General features: G+C 36.6%; 1 protein-coding gene across 4 annotated transcripts in view; it reads left to right on the plus strand.

The window, feature by feature from the left end:
• Window positions 1–22,583, plus strand: part of SPRED1 (sprouty related EVH1 domain containing 1) — a 63,924-nt gene that overhangs the window by 24,996 nt on the left and 16,345 nt on the right. For all 4 annotated transcript variants that reach the window (XM_049825938.1, XM_049825940.1, XM_049825936.1 and 1 more), the window contains 3 exons: window positions 10,516–10,690; window positions 18,687–18,855; window positions 20,179–20,228. In XM_049825938.1, the coding sequence (XP_049681895.1) occupies window positions 10,516–10,690; window positions 18,687–18,855; window positions 20,179–20,228 (394 nt within the window). The remainder of the gene's footprint in view (window positions 1–10,515; window positions 10,691–18,686; window positions 18,856–20,178; window positions 20,229–22,583) is intronic.

Consider the following 22,583-nt stretch of genomic DNA (forward strand, 5'->3'; position numbering starts at 1 on the left):
ATGACATTTTTGTCTTGTAGATTGACTAGAGCAGAAAGACCTTTCTTTTAGTCCTTGCTTAGATTCAACTATCTAAAAACTGTTTTGAGCTTGCGTTGTGTCATGTTGCGCTTGCTTTCTTGATACTCTAATCATGTATTTTGTGTAGTTTGACTTAGCGGTCTCCAGCACCCTTTTCAGAACTTCATCCTTATAGTGAAGTCCCACCCCAGACCCATAACTTCTAATGGTATTAATGGTTTTGAAAAGTCCAAAGAGGAAGCAACGAGACACAATCATAACACTAAATCATCTCATGATTTCAGTGTTGTAACCCTTTGTTTAGGACTTTGTCATTTCCAAAACAAGGAAAATAGTTTTGTTACATATTGGGGGGGGGGGGTGCTTGTATACTTTTTGTTCTTTTTCTGTGCAGTTGGCTACAAGTTTCTAAACATCTCTGGAACAGCAGCAAATAGTACAACTTAAATAATCTTCTTTTGAGCTGAGAGGCCTTTCAGTGTGCTGTTTTGCTCTATGTTATGTTCATGCATGACCCATGTACTCATTACATAGAGCTTTTTGTAGGAACTTGTGAAAAGTATTACTTTAGCAGTAGTTGGAGCAGGGAATGTAGTTACACAAGGCTGAGTTACAGTTTTTTGATGCACCGTTAACATTCCTGTGTTCTCTGACCTTAGGACTTGTGAATCACTTATTTCTATGCTTGGGACTGCTGGCTAGGATGCTAATTATTACTGAGATTGTCAAACATAGATCATAGAGTTATATATTGGCTATGTAAGTCACGTGGTTCATGCTGACATATTGCAAATATGAAGGGCATACCATTAAAACAGTTTGTATAATCTTGTGTAATCTTTTGTTTCTTCTCCTTTGGTGGATTATTGCAATAGAAGTCTTTGCATTTGTCTCTCACGTGTCTGTCTCAGTTTATTTCCTCTATCCCAAATATACATGGTTTGTTAAAACTACAAAAAGACTGATTCAAACCACAAAGGGTGGTGCTGCATAGCAAGGGAATGGTAGCTTCCTTTTGGTCACTGAACACAGACCTTTAAGTTCACAAGCTGTCTTCTTTAAGGCTTGTTCAGATTTTCTTTTTCACTCTGATTTTGGTGCTATTTGTTAAACAGTTTGCAGTTTGGCTTGTAGCCTTTCCCTTTTTGTTAGTGTGGACATTTATGATTTGTCCATTCATGTGTGTTTGAAACATCCTTTTGGATGTTTGTTGTTTTGTTATTATGTTAAAAAGAACAATTTAGCATTAGGGATTTTCTTAGAATATAATTTACTTTGCAAGATCACTTTTGTATTGGCAGGTTAAAGTCCCTGAAAAGCCACATCAATGTAAATGTTGAGACATGCTTTAGATTTAACAGTATCAACAAATGATACTTCAGTTTTAATTCACATAGTTTTAATACACTGTTTCTTACACAACATTCATTAGCAATCTCACAGCTCGGCAAGACAGTTAAAGGAAGATTATTTTTGTAAGTGTGGATATGCTTTATTTGGTTTCAGGTTCTGTTCCTTTTCTGTGCAGGCTGAGTGGGAAATGCACGCCAGGAATGATCTGGACCTTTTATAAATTTGTTTTAATGTGACAAGATAAAAATTTAAATTTTGTGGTTGCCTACCTAATATCAAGCATTGCTTGAGGTGAGTAAAATCAGTGGAGCCAATGCTTTTTTCTTCTATAAATCTATTGCCAAAAGATTAGGAGTATGTAGCAGCCCACCAGCTAAGCTCTGTACGCTGTATACCATATACACTCAGGTCATTATTGAATTATGCTCATTACAGATGGTCCCTGTGCCAAAGAGCGTATAGTCCAGGACAAGCTGAAAGAAATTCAGACGTAGTAAACATAAAATCTGAGACAATGTTTTCTGATGTGTTAGAGAAAGTATAGCAGGGTCTGCTTGGTTTGTCCTTTATTTTTGCTAAATAAGTTCTTAGGTGTGTTAGGAGGAGAATAATAGCTTTTTGGACATTTCTGGAGCGCTATTCTTAAGTGCAAGGAGCAGTGGAATAAAAAGTAAACAGGTGCCTGTTTGAAAATAACACGCTCGGTACAGCCTGTCATACCTTCTTAGAGTAGCTAAAATTGTTCATAAAGAATCTTATTGTGGTCTTCTTTCAGTGTATTAGTTACCCTCATCTTATTTTAGTGGTCAAGAACTTTATTACAAAATGACTTGTTGATTAATGCATTCACATCTCCTGCTAACAGGGTCTCCAGAGTCCTGCCATCTTTAATCTTGATGGCTTAGATGACTAATAGCTTTGACCACGAGGGTGATCTAATTGTACTTGCATACTTGAGTGAAGCTCAGAGACTTGAGTATGTAAGACTGGAGGAAAATGGCCCTGAGAGAAGAGAGAATTCTGACATGTTCAGATGTAACTATTACGTGAAAAAGTTTCCTTAAATTATGTATCATAAACTGTAATAATCATTGCTATTCCAAGAAAACTAAAAGGCATAACTGAATCTGTAAGCTTCATTAAAAAAAAAAAAAAAAAATAATCCTTCTAGACTAGATGGATGTTGTCTGACGACATTTACTGGAAGTGTCAAGTTTTCTTAGTTTCAGTGGAATCTGCCCTAGGCTACAAACTTGAGCTTGTCCTAAGTTTGCTGAAGTGCCCGAGCAAATTAAAAGCTTGTCTTCCTTGGTTTCTTTAGATGTTCCTCTTTTTTTGCAAGGTTGGAAAGAAATGGTAACTTTTCTTATCTAAAAAATTAACTTTCTCTTGTTTTATTTGTGGTTTTTTTCATCTTTTTCTGTATGTTTCCATTGTAAACAAGTCACAGTTAATACATGGCATCAGTACCCAACAGCTTGATTGCTACTTGATAAGAAACAAGTAGTGATTTCGCAAAATTAGAAGAGGTACAGACAGTTCTGTGCTATAAATGGAGTGAAGAGATTTCTCTGGATCTTCAGAAATTCTGGGGTAAGGAAGGAAAAAAACCTATGAGAATAGAGAGAGAGAGGGGAGAAGCCAGGGTGGCATGAAGAGTGGATATTTGTGGAGTTCATGGCTGTCAGCTTGTAAAAATTAGGCAAATTTAGAGTTTTCTGGATGAAGCCCATTAAACTTGGGGGGCATATGAGTAGCAGGATCTGACCACTCAAGTTCTGTTATCCCATCTGCCTAAAACTGGATGGAATTTAATCCCAGAGTCCCTGGTACCAGCAGTCCTCTGTTGTTAAGCAGGCAGCTGTGGAAGTCATTAAAAAGCATCTTCCATGTCCAGCTCATCTCAGCAACTCTTACAAAGGCGAACTACATACTATGTACTGTTCTTTTAGTGCTGCTACATGTGTCCAAAACATGTGGACCCATCTTTGAATGTTACTTCTATTCTTTTTAACTTCAGTGGGGAAGAGTAGAAAGAAAAATAAGTTTGGGGTTTTTATTTGCTTGCATTTGATATTGGATACAGTTTTCTAAGTAATATGCCTTGACCAGACAACATTACAGAATGTATACTATTATGAAAACTTAGGCCTCTGGAAGGCAGTTTCTTTAAAAGAGGTGGAACCCAAGTATGTGTTGTGGTCTCCTTTAATCTGCTGAGATATTACTTCATTTAACCAATCCTCATGAATGACATATAGAAGTAATAGAAACTAACTACAATTATTAAACAAGAGGAGGTGCCAGGGAGCTGGTCTAAAATGTTATTCGCAGAAATGTCAAATATCTACTTTGTATGTAGTTGTCATGGTTTTCAAATCTTTTTAACAGCTTCTCCATTCTTCATGTGCTTTTGTGCTTTGCAAAAGTTCTTGTGGTAGTAGCCATTCTTCCTTGCAGAATCGGTTACTTTACAGGGTCACAAATCTTAAGTTGTCTGTATTCAAATAGGAATGTGCTTCTAGTGCTGCTATTTTGTAATTATTATTTTTTTTCTGACATTATGTCCAAGAGAGCACTTCATAACAGCAATATACTGTTTTGACAGTTTCCCATTCTGGACACTTGTTCATTTGTGTCTCATTTTCCCTTTTATATTGTAGGTACACCTTCAAACAACTTGTTTTACAAGCCTCTCCTGCTAAATATTAATTGTGTAATCAAGTATTTTTGGCTCTTTCAGGGTCCCAGTTATCCCCTCCTTATGTAATACAGTTTCCCACATAGCTTTTTTCCTTCTGTCATTTTGAGTTCATGCTATTTTGCTTGGTAGTTCAGGTTTCTGTAGGTAGATTTTTGTTGTTATTGTTGTTCGAGCAGGAATGTCCCATTCAGGTTTTTTGGCAAAGTCCAAAGCTCTTTAGTAAATCAGTGTGGCTACCAGTATCCTAAATGTAACAGCATTTGCCTATAGTTCCTTCTGGAAATCCATGTCTTTTCTTGCTAAGCTCCTCACAAAAATAAATTTCTTAGGCATAATAGCCACACACGGTTGCTGTATCTCCTGTCTTTACTGTGAAGAATACCTTTTGCCTCTCTCAAAGGAGAATAAAGTTTTGACTTCTACCAGCATAATAGTTTGGTGTATATTCTGATTTGCTGGTATAATTTTGAGAGGAGAAAGGTAAGTCATGTCAGGCAGAGCCTCATATAGTAGTTGTTATTAAGGCAAAAAATATATATGCAGTAGTTTCCTTCTTATAAAAATTAATAGGATATGCTGTCATATGTTTTCTTGATGTAAATTATGTCGTCTTTAGTGTTCGTGCTGCATTTGCATCTCCTTCTGTTGTAGATAAGTCATTAATGTTTTCTACCAGTGGCAGTTATTCTCTAAACCTTTAGTAACAAAGGGCTTTATATCCTCAGCAGTGTACTGATATGTTCATGTGATACTGGTGAAATTAATTTTTTTTTTTCTAAATTGAGTCAATACTCAACAAATGTTATCTGCAAGTAAAATAAACTTTAGCTCAGTACCTTTTGGTACTCTGGGCATGCACGTACTCATGAGCACTTCTCTAGCTGGGAATCATAAAATCTTCTGCTAAGCTGTTTGGATAATAAGAACCATAAAAAGCCAAGTGTGGTTCATGTATGCTCTTTGGGTGAGGCTACAAACACAAAAGTATATTGCACCAGAAGTTGGAGGGGTTAAAGTACATGTGTGAAGTGCCAGTCAAAGGTAAAGAGCCTTGATCCATGACCAGTTCACTTTCGGAGATCAGCCTGGAGCTGTTACCTGGGTGCCAGCAAAGGTAGTGTAATTTCATAAAAGTGTGTGTCACGATTTTTCAGAATGCCTTTTTTTTTCCCTTAGCCTTGTCAGAAGTGTTTAAATAGCAGTTGTGCACAGTGTCAACTCTTACTTCAGAGTATCATGAATTCTCATAAATTAACCCATATTAGTTACATTTCTAAAGTTGTGTTTTATTGAAATTGCTGTGCTTTGAAATATGACATTAAATAAAAGAAAGAATGACAGAATAATTGAGGTTGGAAGGGACCTCTGGACGTCATCTTGTCCACCCCCTCCTGCTCAAGAAGGGCCACCTAAAGCAGGTTACCCAGGATTATGTCCAGGCAGCTTTTGAGTATCTCTAAGGATGGAGACTGCACAACTTCTCTGGGCAACCTGTGCTAGTGCTCAGGCGCCCTCACAATGAAAAAGTATTTCCTAATGTTGAAGTGGAACCTCCTGTGCTTCACTTTGTGCCCATTGCCTCTGGTCCTGTCGCTGGGCTTCACTGAAAAGAACCTGGCTCCATCCTTGCATACGTTGATAAGATACCCCTGAGTCTTCTACAGGCTGAACAGCCCCAGCTCTCTCAGCCTTCCTTCATATGATATGCTCTGGTCCCATAATCATCTTGGTGGCCTTCGCTGGACTCCTTCCAGCAGCTCCATATCGCTCTTGTCCTGAGGAGCCCAGCACTGGACCCAGCACTCCAGCTGTGGCCTCACCAGTGCTGAGCAGAGGGGAAGGATCACCTCCCTCAACCTGCTGGCAACACTTCTCCTAATGCAGGCCAGGACATCGTTGGCTGCCTTTGTCCCAAGGGCACGTTTCTGGATTATGTTCAACTTGGTGTCCACCTGAAACCCAAGGTCATTTTCTGCAAATCCACCTTCCTGCTTTGAAAGAAACCACAATGCTAAATATTTTTACTGAAGCTAAGAGGGTTCAGGTTCTCATATGGTTCAGTTTATAACTCCACTTGAAGATCCAGGTTTCTTGATGGTGATGGTAGTAGCTTTATAGTATTAAAAAACAATTTGCAATTGCAGTTCAATTGTCTTAACAACATTTCTGAGATCACTTATTATTTTTCAGTCCTATATTAAAATAGAATTGTGCAAGATGCAATACAAATAAAAGTATGGTAATGCTTAATATGAATCTAGGAGAGGGAAGATTTGCATACCGTTGAAACTGGGTTAAGATAAATGTAATGCAACAAGGTAGCTGTTTTTTGGTTTTGGTTCTCTTTCCTCCTTCAATATCTCTTCCCTTCTTTCTTCGGGAAAAATATTTTGGCAGAAAATTCTTAACCTTCATTATCTATTGGATTACTAATGGAAGAAAGGATAAATGTTGTAATAACATTTTGTATCTTTAATTGGCTTGATACTACACATAAGAAATACTCCAAATTATCAAAATAATTAATTTTTTATGAAAAAGCCATAGTGATGAAATTACAATTGCATTCCTCCCTCCGGCCACCATCAGGATTGTTCATTAGTTGCTGTGCTGAAGGTCCCAGCCAGTCGAGGTCAGTGGAGTGCTTCCTGGGCTTGAACAACAGTTTGGTCATCCAGGTCATAAGTCATTATGGGCCCGAGAGCATTACAACGATATATGTACACAGCTTTTGGAGCGAGGAGAGAGCCTTTAAAACCCATGGTCAGATTTTAATGCTTGATGCTCTTAAAATAAAGTTGATGGCAGGCAAGGACTGTAAGTCTTGCATCTTATCTGTCCACTTATGGTTTGTAGCCCTTTGTTTCTGCCCCCTAATGCTTTCTCAGGCTTCTTGGTTCACCTCACATTTGCTAATATTTCTAGAATGCAACTTTACACAATCTGCTATGCTATCTTAAAATTATTTTGGTTTGAGTTTAGTAGGTATACTGTTCAGACACATGCTGTACTCTTCAATAGCTCTTAACTACTTGGGGAAAATAACACTGTAGATAACTTTTTTCCCCCTTTTCTCCTACTTCATCATGATTTATAACACCGAAATCACGTAAGAATAGTGTACTCTCATCTCCTTGCCTGAGGTTAGAGAGAGGATCTGTTTCCATAGTTTTTAGGAATTGATCCTGGATTCCAGTGTGGTGGTCCCCAGTCTTCACTGATGCTCAGCACTGACTCTTGGGAAGCAGCATGCTCCTATAGACAGAATCCCATTTGACTTTTGCTGTAAACCTTGCTCTGCCTCAAGAGTTTTCGGTGGCCACAAGCAAAATCAGGGGGTCTCAAGAAAGATTGGATGTGATACAGTAGGTTTGGGCCTGCTGTTGGAATGCTGCTTTTCATTCTACATTTCACATGCTCATGGTAGCTCTAGTAAAAGGTTTCATAAGAGCAATGCTCAGCTAATTGCCCTGTTTGTTTGATTTTCTTTTGTTTAGTTATTCCTGATAGAGCTGTTAAACATGCAAGAGTAGGTAGAAATCCTAGGCTGCAGGGGTGGTGCTGGAAAACACTGGAGCCTTGACTGCCCTTTTTCCCCGCAGCTAAGCTACACCAGCAGTTTAGCAATTTGTTCTGAAATTCCCAAAAGTAGATGGGACTATAACACTTAGAGATACAAGGCATCTGGGTGGTTTCAGTAGCACTAGTAGTGTGACAGGCAGATGCTGTTTTGTTTGCAGAGGATTCTGGAAATGGAAATCACTCTAAGTCCTGCTGCTGCTTTGTGGCTAATTGCAAGCCAGTTTATATTGTTACTAAAAATAACTATTGTTACCAACAGTGACTTCCTTTAAAGTATAAAAAAAAAAAAAAAAAAAAAAAACCAAACCACAAAAACACAAAACTAAGCCATCTTTTAATAGTTTTTGGCATTGTTGCAAGTACAATAATGAATTTGTCCAGTTAATTTACAGGGTGGTTGTCTGGAAAAACTGTTTTGTTTCAGTTTAAGGGGTTATTAATTAAATATTACCTATTGGGGAATTTTATTTTGGCTCTTGCACTAATGCAGTGGATTTGTCAGTAGTTTCTAAAATATTTGAAAGGATAAATGTTTAAAACAGTTTAGAAAATATGGAAGCAAAACACAAGATTGTTAACTAGACCAAACTAGGCGTCTCAGTATAGGGAAGGAGGAAAAAAAACCCAACAGTGACAGAAAACTTCTAGCAAATGGAAATAGCTAAGCCACTGAGGTATGATATGTATCCTCCATCTTTGCTTCTTAGCAATTCTTGAAAAGAAAATGGATGCAGAGTGTAAATTTTAATTTTTAAAATAAAAAATAAAAAAAAAATCTGTTGTAGTTCCATTTTTCTCATGTAGCTTAAGTGAAGTTCTGTGATACCCCTAAATGATGCTTAACTGAACTCTTGCTGCAGTCTGTTGGTATACAAAAGAAACCTCTAATATGCAGATTTACAACCAAATTTATGGACCAAATAACTTTAAAGCTAAATTTGTGGTTCACTTGGATGGAGAATAGCAAAGAGAGTGTGTAGGTTTAATGAATTGGAGCATCCTATTTCTTACTGTTTCAGGGGAAAGTCCCGGTGTCCTCAGTTTCTGTCAGAAGAGGCTCTTCACCTGAGAGAAATAAGACAAAAGACTACCTGTACCTGAAGTGTACAACTACAATCTGAACTTAGCTCTGAGTGAAGTATAGTGATAGAGACCAATGAATGATTCAACTTTCAGTAATATTACTAAGCATCAAGATACAGCCATTTTTATTTGCAGATATTAGAATTGATAGATACATACAATGAAGGATTGGAATTTTCTTGATTATATTTGTCTACTGTGTGGGAGGCGTTACTAAAAGATGTTGGTACAGAAATGGTGAGAAACATTGACTGAACTGTCATTTTAACTATGAGGTTTAGGGGGAGGAGGAGGCTGGTTTTTTGCTTGGAGGGGGCAAACAAAGTCTCTATAACAAATTCATTTGCCTATAAGCTAAAATTGGATAGTCTTGTTTTATTTCCCATTTTGCAAACCGTTATGTATTTAAGCTTCAGATGCTTGCAGCAAAATTCTTTTTTATATATATAAGTGAATCATATGTGTGAATCATATGTGTGTGTGTGAGAACATAATATATTAATTACGCAAAAAAAGCCTACCTTCAGTTATTTTGGGACATCTGGGGGAAAAAAGAAAAAAACAAAGCAGTGATCTTTGAAATATAACAGACCTTTAAAATACGACAGTTTGGTGAATGGTATATCGCAAGTAATTTTGTACAGAAGGAACAGCTTTGTCCTCTTCTAGTATTTCCTGTTCAGTCCTTAAATTTGACATCACTAATGCTAACTGGCATAACTACTTAGAGCCTCAATCAGAAATATGTTGCAAAAGATATCATGAAGCTTATTTCTTTTAAAGTGTTGGAACATTCATTCATGGACTATTACATTCATGTAGTAAACCATACTTCGAATGTAGAATCTTATAATATCCTTGGTAAACCATGGGATTTTCCAACTGATGTAGCAGCAAATTCATAACCAAAACTAAAATGTGTCATTTAATTTAAAAGAAATAAGTAAAAGCTGAGAGAGAGACATGGCCAAAAACACTTTTTCCAAGACACTGAAAAAGGAATTTGGCTTTTTAAGTAATGAGGTGATAACCATTTGTTTATTTTATAAAAATGCTAAATGATGGAAAAAGCTGTTAAATTGTAAAATGCAAGTAATTTTCCACATACTGCGAGTACAGGAGAGAACCAGCAAGTAGACACTGCACATATTAGGTTTTAAGTAGCCATAACTGGTTCTGTTGTCAAACCCCGCAGCCTGTGTGTCCTGACCTACCCTTGCGAAGGACGGGTTATGTGCGTGGGGAGGAGGGAGGGAGGGAGGGACGAAGGGAAGTGGGGTTTCTGGCTAGAAGCCTGTTCTTGTTTAGATTTCAGTGGCAGAAGGCCTGACCTCTTTCTGCTTGCTTGTTCTCTTTTCTGTGCAATTTCATGGTGGCTGACTGGCTTCGTGATTAGTCTAAAATAAATCGGGAGTTGATTCTTACTCCCTTCCTACCCCTGGTCCTCTCTAGCTAGATCACTGACTGTAAAGTTTTAGAAGTGTATCAGTTTTGACTCTGAGGAACTATATTGTCTGGTTAAGTTTCTTTACAAGGAATTGCATATAAGCTCCAAGAAGTCCTAATGAAGGCATGAAAGTACAGAGGAACATTTTTTAGAGGGTCGTCTTAAACTGGTTTCTTCTAGGTGACTGTTCTGGAAGGACTGAACCTCCACAATGTTAATTATTGTGATCTTGGTTGTGGGTTTGTTGTTTTGGTTTGTTTTTTTAACTAGACTTAGCTGGTTTGCATTTATAGAAAACTAATTTCTTCTTTTGCATCTTTTCCAGTAATAGTTATGCACGAGTGCGAGCTGTGGTGATGACCCGGGATGACTCAAGTGGTGGATGGTTACCACTTGGAGGGGGTGGACTAAGCTGTGTCACAGTCTTCAAAGTCATTCCCCAGGAAGAGAATAGCTGTGCTGATTTTCTTATCCATGGAGAACGACTCAGGGATAAAACGGTAACAATTTACATCTGTTTAACGTTCCTATTAAAACTACATAGGACCTAAGAATAGATGTTTGGTTATTGTTGCTTGTAGACTAGGAAGTAAATTTATAGTCTCAGTCTAATGCTATTGCTGAGCTTTTATCCATATCAATGATTATATACGTAAAGAGCGAATTATTTGTTTCAGGAGTAGTACCATCCATTTCTAGAAGTAAGCATGTTGATCTTTTGGAAACTTTAAAACATTTTGTTTTCATTGCAGATTTCCATCCATTTGGGGAAACATTTTGCTATTCAGGTTTTTTTCCAATGGAGGGTTAAAGTTAAATCTTCTTGTTAACCTGTTTATACACCAATGATACTGTGTTTAATAGCAGTGTTGGAAAATAAGATAACTTCTTAAAAAACAAAATCTGAAGGAATTCCTCAGTAATGATTCAGTTAGTTGTGGAATTTGACTGTGACAAAAAGTAGCCATTTTACATGAAAACAACTTTTGTATTGGAAGAAAGCCTGAAGCTAGCAGGTCAAAGAATTAATCTGGTTTGATGAACACATAGACAGTATTCATTTATCAGCTACAACAAATAAAATGCCAGTAATAAAACTTGTCTTAAATAGTGTCATGAAAGTCAGCCTCACAAAAGGAAAACGGGTGTAGGTTCTCAGCCATTCTACATGCAGACCTATGGAAGACAAAATTGGCTTACTAAAGCTTGCTTGGTTACTTGTATGCCAAATTGGTTTCTGAGGGGGGAGGGGTGTCTTACTGTGGAAACAAAGGGAAGTGGGGAAAGCACAAAAGGTCCATCTTAATGAGTTTTATCAAGAACTTACTCTTTTCTGCTAATAATTTCTGACTCTTGTGTAAGCTTAAAGGTAGAATTGCATCTTATACCATACTGCTGATTCTTTCTCAAGTATACCAGTTTCTCCCTTGAGGCAGGACTGCTGAGTTTTCTGCCTTGACTGTGACTGTTGTAGGAAGAGAGCATATAAATAGAAATTCTGCTGACTCAGTTGTTTCAGCGAGGCGTAGTGCTATTAGCAGAGTACCCTGTGTTCCTGCACAGCTATGCGCACCTGCAGTTCCTTCCTCACTTTGCAGTAGTTCCCTTTAGAACTTTTTTTAGCCTTATTGAGGCTGTTTTTTGAGGACCTTAATTGCATTTAGAGATACTTGACAGTTTTCTCTTAGTTCTTATATTACTTTCGACATTCACAGCTTGCCTTCAGAATCTGAGGGTAATAAAATGCTCAGAACTGAAGGCTGGTTTAATGTTTCTCCCGAATGCATATGAAAATGTTGCAGCCATCAGCATCCTGATCTGTGTGCTCTCTCTCCTGCTTCCCCCGGGCAAGCCTTGTTTCGCTTCCACTTCTGGTAGAAAGCTTTATATGTCTCTGCTCCCCTTCCTGTCCAAAATGGAGCTCATGTTTGTATGTTTTCCAAACCTTTATTGTCCTGAACAGGTTTTTTTTTGTTTGGTTTGTTGGGGGTTTTTTTCAGGTTTTTTGTGTGTGTCCCATCCTGTGTCTGTCTGTCCCTCCCCTACTGCCCCCAAATGTGACCTACTAGTCTGTCAGGCAGATTTTGATCTTACAGCAGTTTTAGGAAGCGACTGTTGGAAGTCAGCCCCTCAAAACCACAGGATAAAAGATGGAGGAAATGCAGTTAAGAAGAACACCTATCCAGTGTGTATTGAAGAAAGCTGAGGGAACTGACAAATACAGGTTTAGGCTGTGGGGAGGAACACTGTAGAGCCAGTGATGCTTTGGTAACTGAGTAAAAGGAAGCTATGTATGCATGTATTAACTCAGACTTCAAATAATGCACTTACAAGCAACAGCTAATGTGTAATGAATTAACAACAAAGTTGCACACTATGCAAGGAGACCTCTGTTGGCATGAAAGAAACAAGATCCTACACCAAGGTATGTGAGGACATTGTTAGGTCATGACACTTTTTCAGAAGGACTGTAGCAGGGACTGGAAGAGAAATTCTGTTGGACAGGGATCCGGTCACTGATTCTAAAACTATTCTGATCCTTATGCTTTAAATATAGTTAATGATTTTACATTTGTTCTTAGGATGTTCCTGTGGATTTACTGTTCAAGCACAATTTTTAACCTTTTCTTTAATGAAGCGAAACAATTGCTTTTTTAAGTCCAAATAGAATTGACAGGTGACTATTATATTTCCTAATACAAAGAAAAGACCGAGAAAAACAACACCAAGAAGTTGAAATGTAATTGTTTGTTCCAACTTGAAAGAGTGAAGAAGGCTTTGCTCTCAGAGGCAACCCTGAAAAGGACTGTTGAAGATTACGTCAGTGGCATAAAATGCTAATTTTTTTTTCTTTAAAAATAAAGTAAAAGTGGAAGTTGCTATGGGTTCATCAGGTTTGCTATTGAGTAGGGACCAAATATTTTGATCATCTTCTCATTTTGAGTATGAGTTATACTGAATCTGCTGTTTCTGTGCTCTAGCATTGCTCTAATCTCATTTTAGAATGGCCTTGGTGTGTAAATCTGTATACCTGAATAATCTTTGAAGTTAGTTATATGCTGTTTAGTTGGTTGCTCTGCCATTGTATTTGCAAAGAGAAAGTAGCAATATTTTTAACAGCAATAGTTTCAAAAAAGCTTCCTAAACCATTTTGAACATTTCAGTTACTCAGATTTTGAGCACATGTGTCTTCAGGCATCTTTAATGTATTGTAGTATCTAGAAGTAATTACAGCTTGGTCAATTGACCACGATTTCCAGTTCACTCACTTTTTTGCAAAGTACATGCAGAAATTTCTGAAAATACTTCTACGGATTAAAAAAGAAAGTAATCCTTACAAATGGAGTCTTCCTCCTCACCCCCTTGCCTCAAGTCACATTACACACTGTTAAAATACCTCTATAGCTAGATTATATTTTTATTTCCTATGGCTAATAAGTCTTTCTTTTGTGAACTGGCTCAGCTTCCAGGAAAGATGCAGAAATTCCCTTATCCTGGAAAACCTATAGTGTGGAATTTGGACCACTTTTCTGGGACACAGGGAAGCATGGGTTTTGAAATAACCTCAGGTTAGAGAGCAAATGGAATCAGATCTATGGCTTTTACTTAAGAAATATGAGAATTGTAATGTTAGTATTACTGTTCAACCTATGTGTCAGCAGAAAGGTGGAATTTATTCCAAAGCAACTTGAAATCCATAGGTGAGGTATTTGATGGAGGTATCTTCTAGATGCCTCTTAAATGGTTATACTCAAAAAGAATGAGAGCTCTTTTATCTCTTCTCTTACTGTTTCTTGTAAACTAGCTTTAGTTGTTACTTCTCCAAGTACTGCTTCTGACACTGCATTGCAATTCATTCCAGTGTGCTGGATCTCCCCATATATTTTATAGGATGTGCAGGCATTTAATTAGGACTACAGATCTCAGTCTGTAAGTCAGCTGTATAAATTAAACACTTTGGGACTGAACATCAAAATTTGAAGTTCCTTTTTGGAGGCGTTTCTTGTAATTTCTTTATATACCTGAGAGTTAGATTACTATCAGCCCTTTTACAAACCAGCTTCAAGCTACATGTAGAGCTTCCAAAGTTTCTGTGGAGTACCAAGCTATTTAAGACATCTCATGGGGTTCACAAAAAGCATCCTAGTTATCTGAGAAGAAAATCAAAGTGGTGGCACCACTGAATTAATTTAGGAGAGGGATTGCTCCCCGCTAGTTTGCTCAGGTTGTTTAGATCTGCGTTGGAATGTAAGGGTATTTCGTGAAGACTTTGACATAATTACACGTTTCCTCATTTATTATATTCACCTACCTAGATCTGGCTCCAGCCAGTCTGCTTGGAACAATTGCACTCCCTCCAAACCTGGTCAGGTCTGCTGCTCTCTTTTACTGTGTTTACAGTGGCTCTCTTCTATCTTAATAGCACTAGTGTTAAACATACATTAGGCTCAAGCTTATGGGTTTCTAGGCTTTGGTGAATTTTACATTCTTGAATGAAAAGTTTAATAGACTTCTCTGTTCCATTTTATTTTCTTCTCCAGTCCATTGCCATGCAAGTTTTTAGTTGAAGGAGAGAAAAAAAAGTGACTAGTATCTTTTGGATCGTGAGTCAGGAGTGACAAATCAAAGTTTAAAATCTTTCTTTTGAAGAACAGGTAATTGTGTAAAGGGAGAGGTACGAAGCTGAAACTGAGTATAAATACTGTTCTCTTCTAAAAATCTGCTATTCAAAAAATTTATCATTTACTTTTTAAATTGGCTTTAAAGTTTGAGAAAAGATTGATTCTAATGGGCTGTAGTACAGCCCTTAGATAATCTTACTTTTTTGAAGGGGGGGGGTGGAGCATGCGCAGAATAATAATCATATCACAGGGTCACGGTGGCACTGGGGCCACATGCTCTGAAGCAAGAATATACTCAGATCATGCTGCTTGGTCCCAAGACTAGAGAAAAGCCTTTGATTCTATTTAGCAGAAAAGGCATTCAAAAGTTTCATCAAAAACTACATGCTTATATGTTTGTAGATTTGGGCTGGGAATGAGAAATGGCAAAACTATCTATCTACATGTAATGTCATAAACTGCTGAAGTACAGCTAGAAACGAGTAAAATAGTATCCAGTATCTAGAAATGTTCAATTATGGGTCTGTTACCAAAACAGAAATTTATATCAAATGCGATAAGGGGTTTTTTCATATTTGTTTCTGAAACAAGCCCTAGATAATGATGCTAATATCTTAAATACTCATTTTTGTTCAAAAATATTTGACGTGTTGAAAGTTTAAAATTTCTAACTTTAGAGATTCATCTTGTCTACACAAGCCAAACAGTTTCTGATATCTTTAAAGAATGTATCTTGTAGAGGTGAAAAAAGAAACACGTGGCAAGCAAATATTTTTACGAGTAGCTATGATCTCATTAGCATTGCACTTAATGACATCCAGATATTAAAAGGATTTTTTTCTGTAAATAGTAGTAAGTAGACATTCAACCCTATTTATGCTCTGAGAATTTAGATTTGGATTGTATGGATCTGGAGCTCTTTTGTCTTGAGTCTGAGAACTCTGCAACTTTTCCCATTATGTGCTAAGATGGCTGCTTCATATTGGCATGGAAGTCTTATATTGAGTCTCCAAATAAAGAAAACCTTCAGAACAGTAACTTACGTTTATTAAACAATGTGATTTTGTTAAGCCGTAGTCACTTAATTTACAGTCTTGCAGGGTTTTGTTGTGCTTATCACTGGAGATCTTAGGGAATGTCTACCTAAAAAGGTTTGGTAAGGTAGATTTTTGGAAACAGTATGGGAGAGTGTGATATCACCTTCACATATGAGGTAGAGAGTTCCAAACCATAGCAAAGTGCAGTAAAAAAATTATTGGAGTTGCGGATATTTAAGACTTGAAAAAAAATACCTGTATTGCTAAAAGCTTGGTTTCATTTCCAGGCTTTGGAGATATGTGTATTAGGATACCTCCTCCCCAGTCCCAATGGTAGTTTGCATGCTTCAGCATAAAGAAGCCTTTGACAGCATTATGTTTAATAGGGGAAAAAATATGTTGTTGCTACAAAGCATCAAAGTGTTTTGGGGAGAAAAAAAAATGCTTTAGCAGAAGGTTGGTATGTTTTTTATTTAGTTTGGGTTTTTAGTGTTTCTGGATGCAACAAAAACTATTGAAGGCTGGATGGTTATAGATTTGTGTCCCACTGCTACTTCTGACTTACAGGTTTTGGGTTTTCTCTCAGGTGGGGCAGACAGAGTCTCACCTATATGGATTCTTATGTCTGATAACACATACAATTTTGATGCAACTAATTTTTCCCTTTTCAATGCCCTTAACCATTTACATCTACTCTGTTAACTGGTCTGTTTCCATACAGTTTTAGATCTTAAAAATCAGTGTCGTCCTGTCAAATTTGTTGTTTCCTTAAGTCAAGCTGAAAACAATTACAGTGTTGGCAAGGATGTTTGCTTGTTTTGTTAATGATTGCTTGTCTTATAAAAAGTTGTGAGGGTTGGAAGTGAGGGCCAGGTTGTAGTAGTGTTGCTTTTTGGGTTGGGGGGGGGGGTGGGGGTGGGTTGGGGGTTTTCTGGTTTGGTTTGGATTTCTTTGAAAACCATAGCTTCTACTCAGTGAAGTTTTAATGCAGTAGTTTAACTCCAGTGGTACCATCTTTTAAAAAGATTTGTCATCCAGGTATGAATTTTCAGTATAACATAATCTGGATTAACCCCTTTGGGAGCAGGTGTTCATTGAGATGCTATGAAATCGGTCTTGCAGAACTTCTTGTTGATATTTTGGGTGAAACTGCACGGAAAATATAGTGTGAAAATAGTTGATGTTTAATATAGTAGAGATCCCTCTAAAGTGCTCACACACCTAGAAAATGCAGTGATGTGAGAAATCTTCATTTTTAACTCCGCTTTTTTAGGAGGAAGCAAGTTTAAAATCATCAAAAGGAACAAAGAACAATCATTTAATACACCTTAGAACTGCAGAATTATACTTTTTTTTTTTCTGCTGCAGCACCTTTTCCTGCACATGTACAGCAAACAGTTAGATTCCCTCCTATGCTTTCTTGCAGGCAGTTCTACCTACATATTGTTGACCATTTATGGAATTCAGAGTGGAGTAACAAAAATCATTTTAATGCTAAAAGAGTTTGTATGTGCAGAAAGAATGTCATCCTTCTAGAGACAGAGCTAAAAGGCAGTAAAACTTGAGAAAAGATGATCAGTGGTGAGGTGTAGGATAGGGGGAATAAATATTGAAGAGCAGGAGAAAAAAACCTATTTGGCTGTGTAATAATTAGACAAGGAAAGGAGAGGAAGAACACAAAGGATATTTAAAAATAATCCAAGTACAGACTTTTTTTTTTTAATTTGGAGATTTTTCTCAGTTATGTTTATAATTAACCTCATTTTTCCACATGCTGTAAGAAATTTTGTGTTTTTCTCTCAAGAAGCTGCATATGTAACAAAATTAAAAATGAAAATTCTGAAAATACATTAATGCTGAAATGACAAAATATTAAAATTCCGCATTCACCTCTCAGTGTAGGTTTTTAGAGTCTAGTAGTAATACAGAGATACAGGTTGTCTTGCTGTGCGTTTTATTATACCTAGTGCTACAGGAGCAGATTGGTGCATGTCCCCCCGTACTTTCTTGTTCACCTTGGAATTTTTAATCAAGAAACATTCAATGTCACAATGTTGCATAAAATAATTTTTGCAGGTAAATTAAATATGCAAATATACTTTAAAAACCAACCAGTTTAAAGTGGGAAAATGATGTGAAGACTGCAACTTTACTTCATAACTGAATGTGCATGTATACCAGCAATGGTTCTGTAGCCAAATAATTCTGCTAATAGTTCCTAATTACTGTTTTCATTATAGTTGAACATGAGCCATAAATATATTTGTGTCTAGGTATAGGCAGTAATACATTCAAAAATATTTTAGTTTTGATTAATTTCAGATTTTAAAACAATTCTCCTGTATTATTTTCTCTTCTCTAGTAGCCTTTCTGGGAGAAAACTGATATGGCCTGAAAGCAGCATGAAGTTAGTCTAGTGCTCAAAAGTTTTATAGAATAAGTATACAAACAAAATTCCCAGTGATACAGTGATACTTGATATCAGCACAGTAATGGTTTTCTGGGGTGTGGCCTATTTAATTTGCTGAACAACTAGCAAGCCTGTACTGACAGAAGTGCTTGCTGCAGGTATGAGATACTTTTAAGGCTGGGAAAATTCACTTGGTATACAAATAGTGTCCTTAACCCATAACACCTTTCAGCAACTGTTAGTGGATAATTTGGCCATAATGGAAATGAAGTTAAAAATACATCCTTGTAACAGGAGGAAATTTAAACAGAGACTTTAATCTGCTCTTATGATGTATGTTTTCAGGTAATTCATGAAGACTACATTTTGTTCTCAAATTTGATATATTGGTCAGTGATATCTTTTCCTCCTGTCTTCTTTCTGGAAGGTGGTCTTGGAATGCACATTAAAGAAGGACCTAGTTTACAACAAAGTTACTCCTACTTTTTACCACTGGAAGATTGATGACAAAAAGTTTGGCCTCACATTTCAGAGTCCTGCTGATGCAAGAGCATTTGACAGAGGTATTCGGAGAGCAGTAGAGGATATTTCTCAAGGTACCTATTTTGGATGAAAGGGTTGGGGGGGGGGGGGGGGGGCTTAAGTGTTTAGTAAATCAGATAAGTCAAAGCAATTTGCATAACATCAGTGCTGACAGTATTTAAGGATGTGGATTGATCTATAGCATATTGAGATTTTAACAGTTCTTAAATAGTATTTCTGACGTTTCTAAAGTGCCGTTCATCCAAGTGTCTTAAACTGTTTCACAAACACTAATAAGGTAATTCCATGAAACATTCCTACAGAATAAAGCATTGCCTCTGTTTTTTTAGAGGTGAAAAAATGGAGGAAGCTGGAGTGTTCTACTGTCTTTCTTGAACCTTCTTCTCAGAAGCTTGTTACAGCTTTTGTATTCTTAGAGCATAACCTATGAAGTTGAATGATTTGAGACCCATTGAGTTCTCTTTTTATCTTCACATACTTTCAGTTAATAGTTTTATTTGTTTAGTAGCAGCTGACACAGAGTAGTTCTGAGGACAGGGTTATATGGGACAGTAGAATTTACTCTAATAGCAATATGGCTAACTGGTTCCAGATCTTCACTGATCTCATGGAAACTAGTGAGCAAACTGAAGAAGATCACCAAGCCTCGATTCTGAGCTGAAAATATGATAAATGTATTGCTGAATGGGGAGAGGGAGGGAGGGAGGGAAGAGAACATGGGAAGAACATATCTTTCAGGCTTGTAAAAAGTAACTCAAAGGGAGAAATTCAAACAAAGTATTCTGTGCTGTGATGTGCTGTAAATTTAGGGATTTAATGTGTGTTAACATATTAGCAAAGGGAGAAACATGTTTCTGAAGGGAAATGCTTTTTGACATACTAAATGTCTTCTTTTGAATTGTGCTGATATCATCTATATCCCTGCAAGAGAAATAATTAGAGAACATATGAGTCCTTTTCTCTCTTAGGGTCTCACAGTTCCAATTTCTGCAGATTTATAGCAAAATACAGCACAGCATGCATTCATGCCAACTGAATGTATTCTGCCTTTAATTTTCAAAATGCTACATTAACAAGAATATATACCCCCTTGCTTCTGACTTCTGATGGCACTTTGAAAATGTTACAAGGAAGGTGTGAACAAGAGAGAAGAGTGTGGTTAGGAATACTCAGTATACAAAATATAGAATGTAGGAATGAATGGTACTTATTAAAATCAACTTGAAATACAGTAATCTACTGGTTAAAAAAGTAAACAAGCATACTCATATCATCATAGCTGGATATTGAAGGATGGTGTGGACTACTGGAAGCAGTAAACTGTAAATAAAATGAAAATAAGCTTGTCTATTTTGGTTTTTTTACTTTTTCTGTAGGTTATCCACCCTCCCAAAATGATGTTGAAGTGGCAGAAGACTGCTTTCAAGTGAGTATTTAAATTTTTAAATTAATTGTGCAGTTATTTTCTGAAGAAATTCACTGAGCAATTTTTGTTTTCATTAGTGAGAATAAGCAAAATAAGAGCAATAGCAAATTTCAGTTTAATGAAATAAGTTCCAGAACAATTATCTAGAAGACTTACAATATTGTCTGTCCTAAACTAAGTAGTCAATATTTAATCAATAGGATGATTAACCATCCTGAGTTTAATTTTTAAGTTTACAGTGTCTGTTCTAGGTTATGTGTCCTCTTTGAACTCATGGGAACATGAGATATTCTTCTGGGGGAAAAAAATAGAGGGGTCAGGAGTCGTCGTCTTTTACATGCACATCCTATTTGTTTTCCTAGATTTCACACTGCAGTGAATAGACACTACTAACATTGTATGGTTCGAATTGAAAAGATGCTGACATAACAGTTAAAAGAATCTAGTCCAAACAAGGGTGGAAGTTCAGATAATTTTTAAAAACCCACTGAAGATAAAGCAGTCACTTGTTGAGGTTCAAATTTTTACTGATCCTTATTTGCACCATTCAATTTCTATAGGTCACAATGGCATAAGAGGTAAAAACTTATCTTCTACTATGCTTCAGAGTTATAATACTTTACACAAATACCATATCAAGTACTGTAACACTGATGTGTAGCATTACCTGGTAATATCCAAGAATCCATGTAATTAAAAAGCCAGTATAAACAAATATTATGGATATATACATATAGTAAATAGCTGTAATATAACTGAGTAAAAACCTACTTGTGTCTATGTGTGCTTGTCATCTCTTCTTTCCTATTTACAGTTTCAGGGAAAGTCTTGGCGTTATTCACACACACGTTCGGTTTTCAGAGTGCAGATATTTAAATTAATATGAAGCTGGTATAGAAACAAGTTGACTCAGGGGTCTTAGTGACTATTCAGAAAACTGATAGTATTCCTAAGTGGTTTCTTGAGGGAAAGAGTTTTGTCATTTATGCAGTATTAACTTCTTTATCAGTGTAGATGGATGCAGTGTAGAACCTCTGCAACACAAAATCAAGAAAATTAGCAGCCTACTTTGAAGATATGTGTAAGAATAAAATTATGATAGGAGTCTGAGAGTCAAGTATTTAGAAAGGATACTGCAATGCAGTGGCAATGCAGAAGAGTCTCTTGATTTCCTTCCATTTTATGGTAGAAGAAATGTATCTCTGTGTAAGTGTTGGCTGTGTAACCACCTGTTGTTCTTTATTTGCAGTGCTTTATTTTAAGGCACTTTAAAGTAAAATTGCTATAAATATTAGATATTTTGAATTTAAAATAAGAATGAGATTTTGACAAGGTGGAGGAAATGTGTGCCAAAGTTAATGCAATCCTTAATCAGCTTTTAAAAGACTTGTTTAAACATGCTTTGTTGCAAGTATTAATAATTGAGCAATTTCTACAGGCCTAATGAGATTAAAGGAAATTAATTAGCTCTTGATTATGCTGCTTAGTTATTATGTTTCTATATAAGGATGCCAAAATTGAAGCAAATATCTGTGATTCTTTATATTTACAAAAATTGTTATTGGAAAAGCGGAGAAAAGTGTATTTACATCATCTATTCCATATAGATGTAAATATAGGTATATTTAGATATGTAAATAGATGATGTGGATTTACTTTTTATATATTTTTTTAAAAAAAATATATATTTTTAAAAGCATCTATATGTAACTTACAGGTACAAACAATCCTGTTTGGTGCAAACTGCTGCTAGAATTATTTGTTACGTTCCAGACAGGAAGGCATATTTCATTACTTCACCACAACATACATTGCTTAATTGTGGATTTGTGCTGTGGATAGATGGCAAGAATTACCTGTTTTCTAGAGGCAAAAAAGCTAGCCAATATTTCTTACCATATCTCTGCATACCAAAGTAAAATAAATGATACTAGACTTGCCTATCGATAACAATGCCAGAAGGGTGGGGAGATACAGGAAAGGCTGAACCCACCCTGGTTTAGCTATGCTTCATCTAAATCAGGTTTATGTATCAATAACGAAACAATAATTGCAGCGTTACGAATGTCAGTGTAGAAAGGCTAAAGCATTTTAGTTACAGGCACTAAGTCTAGTCACCACAAATATCTTGGAAATACCAAATAGTGCACATTCTCCTCCAAGTCATTAATTCCTTCCCCCTTCCAAGATTGATACTGTTGAAAGTGGAACTTGATACCCCAGGGGGTTTTTTAACTTGAAAGACTGATAAGACCGTTTTGTTTAAAGGTAGCATATTATGTGTTACATATTTGAAGAGTCATGTTGACTTGTACCCCGACTTCTTCCCACCCCACTATAGTTTAAAAGGCCTAA

The sequence above is a fragment of the Accipiter gentilis genome, chromosome 22 (assembly GCF_929443795.1).
Source record: "Accipiter gentilis chromosome 22, bAccGen1.1, whole genome shotgun sequence".
Taxonomy (NCBI): domain Eukaryota; kingdom Metazoa; phylum Chordata; class Aves; order Accipitriformes; family Accipitridae; genus Astur; species Astur gentilis.